The 13,047-nt window shown below is 53.9% G+C and overlaps 1 protein-coding gene across 2 annotated transcripts; it reads left to right on the plus strand.

The window, feature by feature from the left end:
- Nucleotides 1-695: 695 nt before the first annotated feature.
- Nucleotides 696-12,512, plus strand: GRHPR (glyoxylate and hydroxypyruvate reductase). 2 transcript variants are annotated; one of them, XM_021066121.2, is made up of 9 exons: nucleotides 696-801; nucleotides 2,730-2,860; nucleotides 3,237-3,309; nucleotides 5,891-6,007; nucleotides 7,023-7,111; nucleotides 8,523-8,627; nucleotides 9,330-9,465; nucleotides 10,710-10,840; nucleotides 12,179-12,512. In XM_021066121.2, the coding sequence occupies exons 1-9, from the start codon at nucleotides 719-721 to the stop codon at nucleotides 12,298-12,300; spliced, it is 987 nt and encodes a 328-aa protein (XP_020921780.1). In that variant the 5' UTR covers nucleotides 696-718; the 3' UTR covers nucleotides 12,301-12,512. The 2 variants fall into 2 exon arrangements, with proteins under 2 accessions (XP_020921780.1, XP_084846191.1); XM_084990065.1 differs by lacking the exons at nucleotides 2,730-2,860; nucleotides 3,237-3,309.
- The last annotated feature ends 535 nt before the right edge of the window (nucleotides 12,513-13,047 follow it).

Raw genomic sequence — 13,047 nt, forward strand, 5'->3', positions numbered from 1 at the left:
CCTAACATGACCCAGGACCCATGCAAACGTTGCTTGCACAACTGCTAGCTTCTTGTAGGGAACTGCACCAAGTGTTAAAGAGGTCGTTCGGGGATTCAGATGGCCCTGGGCCAGGCTCCTGTGTGTGCACAGTAGGCCGAACTCAGAGCCTAGTCTGCGTGTCCAAAGACCCCTGCCTAGAACAGTGTGACCATGGTGGAACAGAGAAGATGGTCAAGGCACTGACGCCCTGGGAATGGGGGTGGTCCCTGACTGCCTCCCCCTCAGGTGGCAGACTCTGACAGCTGTAGGCACCTTTACGGCATCCACACACGTTCACACAAGACTCTCCCCCGGATGCCCCTTTGCCGATACCAACCCCCAATCCATGGCCCGCAAGTCCTAAACCTCTGGGGCAGTGGGTACTCAGAGGTAGGTCCTGGAGCCAAGGGCCTGAGCCTGGGACGAGCCCCAGAACCAGTCTAGGTTTCAGGAAGTCTTGATCACACACACACACACACACACACACACACACAAGGCGCACACTCGGAACCCTGTTTACCCCACACTTAGACACATTGCCACTTCCACTCCCAGTCTGCAGCACAACAATCCCACACGCCCCCACGTGCCCCCCGCCCGCTCCAGGCCCGGCCCCGCCCCCCCCGAGGCCCCGCCCCCTCCCGCCCCGCTTCCGGTCCGCGGGATCTGGGCCCAGAATCCGGCGGCTCCTGGGTGCATGAGGCGAGTGAGACTCATGAAGGTGTTTGTCACGCGCAGGATCCCCCCGGAGGGCAGCGCTACGCTCGCCCGCGCCGCAGAGTAAGAGGCTGGCGTCCCTGCCCCGCACCGCGCGCCGAGTCCTCTCCCGCCGGGCGCGCGGCCTGCGGGTGGTGGGAAGGGGCTGCGGAGCCCAGGGGAACTGTTCTGGGACCCGGGGCACTGCTCTGGGACTTTGGGCGCTCGGCACGCGGGGTGACTCAGCGTCTCCCGCGCCTCCCGAGGCCCGGGTTATTTTTGGTGGGGCGGACTGGACGGTCCTTGAGGTCAGAGAGCACCCGGGACCCTGCACTTGGGCCGTGGCCAGACTTTGCAACCTGTGCCCAGCTGGAACAGGTTGGAGTTTGGGGAAGCTTTACCTAGGCCTTTGCAGTGACTCTGAGACCTGCAGTTCCCCTGGCGCTTGCAGTGGGGGTGGGGGACAGGGTTGGATCCCTTCCCAGTCGTGGGCCTGGGGAGAGGAAGGTCCAGGCTGTTTGTTAATCCTTTACTCTTCGAGCTCATTTGGCCCTATCAGGGACCTTGGCAGTCCCTGGCCTGGTACCTTTGAACGGCTGTCAGGGGGCCTGTGGTGGTATGTTTTACATTGAGCCAGGCATGGGAGCCTCACTGGGTGCTTCAGGTACGTAAACTCTTAATCCTTCAACACTGTGAAGTCAGTGCTGTAATGCTCATCTTACAGATGTGAAAACTGGAAGAGATGAAGCACCTTGTCCAGAGTCACACAGCTCTGTACGAGGCACAGCTGGGATTTGAACGCAGCTTTTTCTTGTTGCTTTTTAGGGCCGCACCTTTGGCATATGGAGGTTCCCAGGCTAGAGGTTGAATCAGAGCTACAGCTGCTGGCCCACACCACTGCCACGGGAACGCCGGATCCGAGCCATGTCTGTGACCTACACCACAGCTCACAGCAATGCCGGATCCCTGACCCACTGAGCGAGGCCAGGGATCGAACCTGCATCCTCATGGATACTAGTCGGATTCATTTCCACTGTGCCACGAAGGAGACTCCTGAACTCAGCTCTTTCTACATTAGAAAGGTTTGCCCTGCCTGTGTCAAGCAGGGAGAAGGTGGAACCTAGCCTCAGAAACCAGCGCTAGGGGAAAATGAGATTTGTTTACTTCATTCAATACAATAAAACCTTTGCTGTGGATTTGCCATGTGCCAAGCATTGAGGAGGATGAGGAGAGGGCAAGAATAACAATGGCGCTAAGGGCAGCGATACCGCTGTGCCACTGTGGAAAAAGAGGGTGAAAGGAGGCCTGTGTCTGGGGCTTAGGCATGGAGGTGCTGCAGCAGGGCTTTCTGGGAAGTGCCAGTGGCTTTGTCTTGCACATAGAGATGCTTCATATGTGTTGGCTGCAGTGAATTAAATGTCAAGGGCCAGGAGGCTGGGCAGCACTGCCGGGAAATATGCCCAGTGCCCACCAGCCACCATGGAAGCTCTCCCTGAAACTCCGCTGTATTGAATTGCTTTGATCTTATCCAAGTACAAAGTCCAAGTTTCATGAACTCATAGGACAGGACATTCGACTGGACAGGGAATCCAAGCCCCATATGATGCAGTTACACCCCCCACCACCACCGCCACTGGTCTTCCCAACAACAGGCTGCCCAAGGCCTGGGTGCTCACTATCTGTGAGCCTCCCATGGGGATGGAGAAAGCTCTTCCTTGCGTTGCGTCGAGCTGAGAGCTGTCTCTATGACTGTCTTTTCAATCTAGGCCCTTGTCAGCAAGCTGTGCCCTGTGACCGCTCGTCACCCTTCAGCCACCCTCTCAGGACAGTTCTGAGGCTTCCCTGACTTTGACTCCCCTCACCCCGCCCCAGGCAGCTTGAGGCCAGAGCTAGCAGGAGGCAGTGTTTCCTTGCCACTCTGAGAAGGGTCTGCAAACATGGCCGGGGCGCTTTGGGGGCCTGAGGGCACTTGGGGCTTCCCCACTTCTGAGTGGGCTTTCCTTTGCCTTTAGCTGTGAGGTGGAGCAGTGGGATTCCGATGAGCCCATCCCCAGTGAGGACCTGGAACGGGGCGTGGCCGGGGCGCATGGCCTGCTCTGCCTCCTCTCTGACCGCATAGACAAGAAGCTCCTGGACACTGCAGGTGTGTGCGCCGGGCAGGCCTGGGGAGGATTCCAAGGATGTCTTGGCCTTGTCAGGCACATCAGCCTGCTGCTGCTGGGTCCCAAGCAGGTCTTCTGTGACCACTCCGAGCTCTGAGGTTGTTCACTGCAGTCCTGGGCCCATGCCTGCAGTTCGCCTGGCATACACATTGCCCCCCTCTTCTGGCTGTGAGTCCCTGGAGGGAAGCCTTAGGAGGGCAAAGCCCATGGTGTAGACCTGGGCCCCTGTCCAGCTCTGCACAGCCTTGCTTTATGACTTCGGGCAGGGCCCTGCCTTTTCTGGATCTGTCTGTAGCATGCGGGAGGGCTTTGAATCCCTTGAGGCAAGATATAACCAATGCCTTTTCTGCACAACAGGAGCCAATCTCAAAGTCATCAGCACAATGTCTGTGGGTGTCGACCACTTGGCTTTGGATGAAATCAAGAAGCGGTAAATGCAGTTGGGGCTCTGGAAGGAGGCCTGGGGTGAGGGGTAACTACCAGAGTGGGAGAAAGAGGAGCTGAGTATTTGTTTTTACTTCATATCCCTCGACCATTTAGTGAAAATGTGTGGTGGCTGATGATAAAATCTGCCCATGTGTGGGTAGGTCAGTTAAGATGAGTCTGAGTGGTCAGAAAAAGTGGGTAGCACTGTGCAGGTAGAAGCCTTTCATGTTCACATTCTCTTTTTTTGAGGCCCACCACAACCCCTTCAAATAGAAAAGGTATTATTATTTCCCTCTTTATATGAGGAAATTCAGAAAGGTTAAGTCTTTGGACTTTGGTCTCTGATCTTCCATCTTTTTTTTTTTTTTTTTTTTTCCTTCCTTCCCACCTTTTTTAAAGGCCACACCCATGGTCCCACGGTTCCCAGGCCAGGGATTGAATCTGAGCTGCAGCTGCAACCTATGCCGAATTCTTTAACCTACTGTGCCTGGCCAGGGATCAAACCTGCTCCTCTGCAGCAACCCGAGCCACTGCATTCAGATTCTTTTTTTTTTCTTTTTAAGCTCAATGAATTTTATTATATTTATAGTTGTGCAACCATCATCACAACCCAGTTTTACAACATTTCCATCCAAAACCCTCAGTGCATCCCCCCACTGTCCCAAACCTGTCTCCTTTGGTAACCATAAGTTTTTCGAAGTCTGTGAGTCCGTTTCTATTCTGCAAAGAAGTTCATTGTATCTGTTTTTTAGATTCTACATATAAGTGATAGCCTGTGACATTTGTGCCTCACTGCGTAACTTAACATGATAATTTCTAGGTCCATCCATGTTGCTGCAAATGCCATTATTTCATTCCTTTTTATGGCTGCATAATATTCCATTGTGTATATATACCACATCTTCTTTACCCATTCCTCTGCTGATGGACATTTAGGTTGCTTCCATGTGTTGGCTATTGTATATAGTGCTGCAATGAACACTGGAGTACATGTGTATCTTTTCAAGGCATGGTTTTCTCTGGATAGATGCCTAGGAGTGGGATTGTTGGATCAAATGGTAATTCTTTTTTTAGTTTTTTGAGGAATCTTCATACTGTTTTCCATAGTGGTTGCACCAATGTACATTCCCACCAGCGGTGTAAAAGGGTTCCCTTTTCTCCATACCCTCTCCAGCATTTATTATTTGTAGACTTTTTGGTGATGGCCATCCTGGCAGGTGTAAGGTAGTACCTCATAGCAGTTTTGATTTGCATTTCTCTAATTATGAGTGATGTTGAACATCTTTTCATGTGTTTTTCGGCCATCTGTCTATCTTCCTTGGAGAACTGTCTGTTTAGATCTTCTGCCCATTTCATCATGGGGTCGTTTGTTTTTTTCTTTTTCATGATTTTTATTTTTTTCCATTCTAGCTGGTTTACACTGTTCTGTCAGTTTTCTACTGTACAGCAAGGTGACCCAGACACACATACATGTATACATTCTTTTTTCTCTCATTTTCATGCTCCATCATAAGTGACTAGATATAGTTCCCAGTGCTACACAGCAGGATCTCATTGCTTATCCATTCCAAAGGCAATAGTCTGCATCTAGGGTTTTTTGTTTTTTTGGTATTGAGCTTCAGGAGGTGTTTATGTATTTTAGAGGTTGATCCCTTGTCAGTCACTTCATTTGCAAATATTTTTCTCCCATTCTGTGGATTGTCTTTTCGTTTTGTTTTGCAGTGCAAAAACTTTTAAGTTTAATTAGGTCCTATTTGTTTCTTTTTGTTTTTAGTCATTACTCCAGGAGGTGGATCTGAAAAGATATTACTGTGGTTTATGGCAGAGTGTTCGGCTGTGTTTTCCTCTAAGAGTTTTACAGTATCTGACCTTGTATTTAGGTCTTTAACCATTTTGAGTTTATTTTTGTGTATGGGGTTTGCGAGTGTTCTAATTTCATTCTTTTACATGTGGCTGTCCAATTTTCCCAGCACTGCTTATTGAAGGAGCTGTCTTTTCTCCACTGTGTATTCTTACCTCCTTTGTCATTGATAAGTTGACTGTAGGTGTGTGAGTTTAGTTCTGGGCCTTGTATCCTGTTCCACTGATCTTTGCAGTCAAATTCTTTTTTTTTTTTTTGTCTTTTTGCCATTTTTTGGGCTGCTCCCGCGGCATATGGAGGTTCCCAGGCTAGGGGTCGAATCGGAGCTGTAGCCACCAGCCTACGCCAGAGCCACAGCAACGCAGGATCCGAGCTGCATCTGCAACCTACACCACAGCTCACGGCAACGCCGGATCCTTAACCCACTGAGCAAGGCCAGGTATCGAACCCGCAACCTCACGGTTCCTAGTCGGATTCGTTAACCACTGAGCCACGACGGGAACTCCTGCAGTCAAATTCTTAACCCATTATACCACAGCGGGAACTCGTCTGATCCTCCACCTTAAACCCTTCCTCAAATGGGAGATAATCAAAATGGGAATGAGAGCTGGCCATTCTCTGAGCTTCACGACAGGCAGGTGCAAGCTGCATCACAGAAATGTCCCAGCTAGAACTTGGTAAAGGTGCTTGAGGCCGGTGTTACCACCAGATCTTTGATTCGTAGTGGGATCCGTGTGGGCTACACCCCGGACGTCCTGACAGACACCACGGCCGAACTTGCCGTCTCCCTGCTGCTCACCACCTGTCGCCGATTGCCCGAGGCCATCGAGGAGGTGAAGAAGTGAGTGGACACCTGGCAGGGAAGTCAGCGCTGCTCAGCAGCTGTACCTGAGCAGCCAGTGTCACCCTGGTCCAGACGTGACCGTGTGCCCGGGTGTGCGCCAACTAGCCAAGGGGGACAGACTCAGCCAGAATACTCAAGCGCATGGCAGAGCTGGGAGAGGGCATGGAGCGAGGCTCATCATGGGGGAGGCTTCTCGAAGGAGCCAGTGGGCATCATCTGGAGAGCTTAGAGGGAGCTGTCACCCTCCCTCACTCGTCACGTGGAAATCCCCAAGGCTCGGAAACCGAAGGTGTTGGATTTGGCTGCAGATACACTGACCTGTTTGGTACAGGTGCCACCCCAGACTCTGCCAAAGGTGTTCCGTAGACTATAGCACAGGCGCCTGACCACCTTTCTCCAATCTGAAAATTTAAAAAATCTGGCCTGAAGGTTTCAGATGAGAGATTTGGGTCTGCATGTCTGGAGCTGGGGAAGGTGTTTAGGCGCAGGGACTGGCTTGGGTGAAGGCCAGGAGGCATGCACATGCAGGCCCTCAGAGAATCTGGACCAGGAGGCAGGGCTTCAAGGTGGGGATGGGGCCGGTTAGACACAACGCTGAATGTCCCTCCTGCTCGGGAGTTGGCATCTTCATTGGAGGTGACTCAAGACAGGCTCTGTTCCCCTGTCCCCCCAGGGCAACAGGGCTGGGCTGTGGCTTCCCCGGAGCGCTAAGAATCCTGGTTTTGGAATCCCACACCCTGGGTTGGCAGCCTGCTGCTCCCAGCTCTGCCCTGGCTGTTTGACCTCAGGGCACCCTTTCTGGTCTCAGTTCCCCATCTGCAAAATGGGAGGAGAACCTAAAAGACCCCTTCCGGCCCTCAGGTTCTGTGCCCCAGTGGCTTTAAAAGAGTCCTTCCTGCTGCTTGTCCACCATGCCAAGTGGTTGTAGGTGTGACTCATGCTCCTCTCAGTCCTTGACTGAAGGTTGGGGCCTGTCCCAGGGCCTCTCACCCGCCCTTCTCTCTCCCTGTAGCGGTGGCTGGACATCGTGGAAGCCCCTGTGGATGTGCGGCTACGGCCTCACGGAGAGCACCGTCGGCATCGTTGGCCTGGGGCGCATAGGTGAGGCTCCCATCTACCCATTTGGCGTCCGGCTCTCATGTTTGTTTGTTTTTTGTCTTTTTGCCTTTTCTTGGGCCGCTCCCGCGGCATATGGAGGTTCCCAGGCTAGGGGTCGAATTGGAGCTGTAGCCCCCGGCCTACGCCAGAGCCACAGCAACGCGGGATCTGAGCCACATCTGTGACCTACACCACAGCTCACAGCAACGCTGGATCGTTAACCCACTGAGCAAGGGCAGGGATCGAACCTGCAACCTCATGGTTCCTAGTTGGATTCATTAACCACTGTGCCACGACAGGAACTCCTGCCTCTCATGTCTTGGTGTGAGTCTCTGGCACCCGGTGTCTGGGACGCTGATAGCCCCTTTGGAGAGGGTTGCCGTACCTGCGTGCAGTAGGGACATCGCTAATGAGAAGACACGGCTTCATAAAACACAGGCCACAATGAGATGAGGCGTTCTTTAAGAACTCACTCAGGGATAGAAGCAAGTTTAAGAGCCAGGGTTCTTTATGATTCTAGCTGCATACAGAACAGATGAAAGTGATGATGGCTGCAGGGTCGGGACCTGTAGGAGGGGTTTACTGTGGGAGAGCCCATGCTGCCCCACGCCTGGGCTCTGGAGGGCGTTTGGCTCGCAAAGCCTTAATTCAGGAAGTGGAAGGTCCAGTGGACAGAGCTTACCTACGATTCTCAGGTGGGACAGAGCTCTTTTGCTTCCAGTGGGCCCCGGCGCTAGAGAGGTCTGACATTAAGGCCAGTGGTTCTCTGGCATCCTGCCCCGTGCGGAGGTCAGGGTGAGGACAAGAAGTGTGGTGATCTGTCTGGATAATGCGCAGCCCTGCCTCTCCCACCAGAAAGCTGCTTGGAGGAAGCCAGCAGCTCTGGGGTGTGTTCTGTGAAAATCCAGCTGCCCAGGCCTGTCTCAGCAACAGCATGTGTGGAAAGGGGTTAGAGCGGGGGCAAGCTGGCACTTTGGCAGTGCCACCCAAAAGGCAAATGGGGACCGCAGCTGCGTGAAGAGAAGCAGCAGGTCCAGAAGGAGGAGGCAACTGTGGTGGTGAGGCCGCTCCTGGGATGCCAGGTCCAGTGCTCAGGGAAGGTCAGCCTGGGGCCCTCAGGATGGCCAGAACCAGGTCAGGACAGCCACAGCCAGTCCCAGCCTCAGAGGAGCTGTGGTGCTGCCTCCAGACCCCTGACGGGCTGTCAAATGGGCCCCTGAGGGCAATGTGGGCTGACGGGGACCAGTTAAAGGTGGTCTCCCACTGTGGCCAGACCAGTTAACGCTGGAAAGGACCTGGACAGCCCCTCCCCCAACCGCTTCCCACAGGGGTACCCTCTCCCTGGAGCTGCTGGGTGCTGCCCCTGCTCTCTAGGAGTTGGGAACAAGCAGTGACCCTGAGTCCTTGCCTCCAGGCCAGGCCATTGCTCGGCGTCTGAAACCATTCGGTGTCCGGAGATTTCTATACACAGGGAGCCAGCCCAGGCCTCAGGAAGCAGCGGAATTCCAGGCAGAGTTTGGTGAGTAAAACTTGGATTTCCGCAGGAGCTCCCCCGTGCACGGTTAGATGGTTCTCCGTGTTTTAGGCAGAATGCAGGAGCTCCACGGGGCCTGCGGTGTCCCTTGGGTGTTTGCTGACCTACCTGCTCCCACACGCAGAGGCCCACTTGGGGAGTGCAGGGACTCATCCAGCCCACACAGTGGGTTCCCTCCATGCCAGACTCCAGGTCTCCTGTTCTTCAAAGTCCCTCGTCACCACTGTCCATAGTGTGGCGGTGACACATGTAGGAATTGCAGGGAACTTTCACACTTTCCTTAATAAACTGGTGAGTGCCTATCCCCAGCGCTACGTGCAGGTGGATCCAGCCCCCTGGCAGGTGAGCGGAGGGCAGGCTGGATTTCAGCTGGCTCCACCCCCCTTGGCACCTTGGGCCAGAATGGCCCGCATCCCACTGTGTGACCTTGAATAAGCTCTTGCCCCTCTCGGGCCTCCGTTTCCCCACCTTTAGACCAGGGGGCTGGCTGAGTGATGTCACACACCAGGATCCCATTCGTGGCCGTCGACTTTGCACAGTTATCAGAGTTGTCCAGGTAGAGTCGAGGCCTTCAGGAAGCATCTTGGGAGTTCCCATTATGGGAAGAGGGAGGAAGGGTCAGGTTTCCCACCCCCTTGCTGTCCCTGACCTGGGACACAGCACCTGATGGAGCCCTGCCCTCCCCAGTGCCCGTCCTCCAGCTGGCCGCCGAGTCTGATTTCATCATTGTGGCCTGCTCCTTAACACCTGCAACCAGAGGGCTCTGCAGCAAGGACTTCTACCAGCGGATGAAGAAAACGGCTGTGTTTATCAACATCAGCAGGTATCCTGGGTCACCGGGGGAGCCTGCAGAGGGCTGTCCCTGCTGTTGTGCTTTGAGCTTTTCCTTCCCCGTGGGCTGCCAACGAGGCCCAGGCTGGCTTACCGCTCGTCATAAGCCAGCCAGCCAACACAGGCCCCAGAGCAGGTCTCAGGGGCTCAGAGCAGGGCTTGGCTGGGCTGGTCTTAGCAGTACCCCAGCCTTGCTCAGGGAGTGAAGGCAGGATGGCAGCATGTATGGGGTAACTTGTTCCTCTCACCACAAAGGGTTGGACTTAATGTCATCTTTACAGCCCTTTGAAGGCCGGCCTTCATGGTGCTGAGCCTAGGTCTGTGTGAGTCGGTGACCGCCTGAACCCTTGTGCTCCTGGGAAGACAGACTCAAAACCCAGGTTGTCTTGAGTCCTCAAAAATGTCCCTAGGGTACCTTTAGGCCACTGAGCAAGTTACAGGGGTAGACCTTCCTTTTCTCCCACTCCAACCCCTTCCTAGCTGGTGCCCTTTGAACCTGTTTAAGTTTAGAGGCAGAGATGGGCAATGGGAAGGGATTGGATGAGGGCACTCCAAGGGCTCATCCAGCCCCGAGGTGCCTGTAATCACTAGCATTTAGCTGCAGAGGAGGTGCCCCCCGGGGTGGAAGGAACACAGGGCTCACCCTGACGCTGAGTGTCATCACTTCCATCTCATACCCAATACTGCAGGGCCCCGCGTTTTTATTGCACAAGTATTGTTTAGTGCACAGTATGAAATCCAGTACATCAGTTAACTCTGCTCCAATGGTTCAGTCCTGGGAAGGATGGCTGCTCACTTGGATGGCTGTCGCTGGGTGTACCCTTGGGTCTCTGCCAACAGTGTGCTGTGTGCTTGTCAGCAGGTGGTCTGGGGCCCAACCCAAATGCAGGCTCTGGTTCCACTTGCAATCGTGTGAATAGGTAAGCTTCGATCCTGGCAGCACTCCTGGGAGTTAGTATTCTCCCTCTCTTACAGAGGACCCTGAGGCACAGAGAAGCTGAGACCCTTGCCCAAGATCACACAGCTCGAAAGTGGCAGGGCTAGGGTTAGGGTTAGGGTTCTCTGTGTCACTGTACAGACGAACTGTAAATAATTGTCTACTATAAGACTTACTGCTTTGAAAGTCAGTGCCAGGTGCCAGGTTGATGGGAAAACTCATTCTATGGGTGGTTCTGCCCTAATGACAGCTTGGGTGGAGGAAATTTCAGGGCACCCATGTCACACTGTCATTCCCAGGGGAGAAGTGGTAAACCAGGACGACCTGTACCAGGCCCTGACCAGCGGGCAGATTGCAGCTGCTGGACTGGATGTGACGACCCCGGAACCACTGCCTACAAACCACCCTCTCCTGACCCTGAAGAACTGTGGTAAGAACCACGCTTTGCTGGCCACACTTCACCGGGCGGCAGGTTCCTTCCTGCAGTGGCTAGGGACGCTGGATTGCAGTTCTCCCAATGCTCAGGCTGAGTGTTGTGCCCTTCAGAGACACAAAGGTTGATGCTTCTGGCATCGCTCCCTCTGTAACCTTAGCGCAGTGGCTCTCCCGCTTTTATGGAGAGACTGATCAAAAACACGGGGTGCCTTCTGCCTCAGCAGGTCCTGGGTGAGGCCCGAAAAAGTGCTGCCCACGCACCCCCTCGCTGCCACTGCTCAGCCCGGGAGCGCAGTGGGAACCTCTTTCTTAGTGTTCCCCTGTAGCCTCCCCAGGCTCTGTGCCGAGTTAACACTTCTTTATACTACGTACTCTCTGTTCAGGCGGCTGGTGTGAACTGTCTCCAGGCTAATGTATAACTGAATGGAAGGGCCTTGGGTTGTCTGGGCCAGTCTCCATCCTTTATTTACATTCCAGAATGGAAACCCAGAGAGAAGGTTCGCAGCTGCCTTCCCCGCAGTGAATGCCCCCATTGTTGCAGCCTTGGAAACTCTGCTGTCCCCGGCCCCGAGCCCACTGCCCACAGCTGGGGAATCCGCCCCATCCCCCAAGGCTGGGAACTCAGCTCGGCGCCCTGGGCACTGCTTTCTTTCTTTTCTTTCTTTTTTTTTTTCTATTTCTTGGGCCGCTCCCACGGCATATGGAGGTTCCCAGGCTAGGGGTTGAATCGGAGCCGTAGTCACCGGCCTACGCCAGAGCCACAGCAACGCGGGATCCGAGCCACGTCTGCAACCTACACCACAGCTCACGGCAACGCCGAATCCTTAACCCACTGAGCAAGGCCAGGGATCGAATCTGCAACCTCATGGTTCCTAGTCGGATTCGTTAACCACTGCGCCATGACGGGAACTCCATCGGCACTGCTTTTGAAAGGCACTCTCTGGGGACGAGTGATCTCACTCGTTCTGAGTGGGGCCAGAGGGAGCGGTGCTGTCCAGCCTTTCCTCGTGTTATTTCCTTAGATCAGAAGCCCAGCGCGTCACTTCAAGGGGCCCGTGGTGTGCAGTAAATTGGCACCTAGTTTCACTACCTGAAATATGACCCCTCCCAGCCCTGACATGCTTGTGCTCAGGACACCTAACGCATGTCACCCTTGCTGGCTTTCAGCGGCTCCTGGGGAGTGGATCGCTTAGTGACAAGAGGGAAGGCAAATCTAGGAATGATGAGGCAGATTCTCTTGATTCTTCTTACTGGCAAATCCTAGCCATGAAAAAGGGCCCTGAGTTAAGGCTCTTAAGCCACCCTTCTCATCTCCCTCTCCTCTCCTTTCCAGTGATCCTGCCCCACATCGGCAGTGCCACCTACAGGACCCGCAACACCATGTCCGTGTTGGCAGCTAACAACTTGCTGGCTGGCCTGAGAGGGGAGCCGATGCCCAGTGAACTCAAGCTGTAGTCACTGAAGGCCAGCAGGCAAACGGCCCCGGGATTCTATCAGATGCACCCGGGCTCGACTGGACCCACAGGATGGGCACAAAAGCAAGAAGTCTAATCTCTACTGATTCTGCAGAGGGAAGACTGGTGCCGACAGATGTGCTTGCCACTGCTGTGCTGGAAACATCTGAGCCCAAAGTGTGTAATTCTATTAAATAATTCTCTGAGAGACCATCTGGGTGTATAACTGGGAAAAGCTAACAACAAGAGCACCTGTTTACCTTTTTACTTCTTTTATTTTTTGCTTTTTAGGGCTGCACGTGTGGCGTATGGAGGTTCCCAGGCTGGGGTTGAATCAGAGTTACAGCTGCTGGCCACAGCCATAGCAACTAGGAATCCAAGCAGCGTCTGTGACCTACATGGCAGTTCACAGCAACACCGGATCCTCAACCCACTGAGCGAGGCCAGGGATTGAACCCATATCCTCATGGATCCTAGTCGGGTTCTTTAACTACTGAGCCAGAAGGGAACTGCCCTGCTGACCTTTTTAAAATCAGGGCCTCTAGTGACCCGCAGCTTCTGCTTCACACCCTGTCCTCACCCGCCTGGCATTTTAACTACTAGATGTTCGCATTCTCTGCTAAAATGCCTTCAAATGTCCCTCACTGAGCACAGGACCACCACAGCCCAATGGTGACCACGGCAATTGGATCTACTACCTAGACTGTGGGGCAAATTACATATGCATGGCAAAGAATTAGGGAAGGTC

Source organism: Sus scrofa, chromosome 1 (genome assembly GCF_054392235.1).
Source record: "Sus scrofa isolate SSC_HxYL_T2T_F1_AM1 chromosome 1, Sscrofa_HxYL_maternal_Yorkshire_Landrace_v2.0, whole genome shotgun sequence".
In the NCBI taxonomy this organism is placed as follows: domain Eukaryota; kingdom Metazoa; phylum Chordata; class Mammalia; order Artiodactyla; family Suidae; genus Sus; species Sus scrofa.

Coding starts and splice junctions, on each gene's coding strand:
- GRHPR (XM_021066121.2), top strand. CDS start 719: ATGAGGCGAGTGAGACTCATGAAGGTGTTTGTCACGCGCAGGATCCCC. Junction 802..2,729: donor ACGCTCGCCCGCGCCGCAGA/GTAAGAGGCTGG, acceptor CTTTGCCTTTAG/CTGTGAGGTGGAGCAGTGGG. Junction 2,861..3,236: donor GAAGCTCCTGGACACTGCAG/GTGTGTGCGCCG, acceptor TCTGCACAACAG/GAGCCAATCTCAAAGTCATC.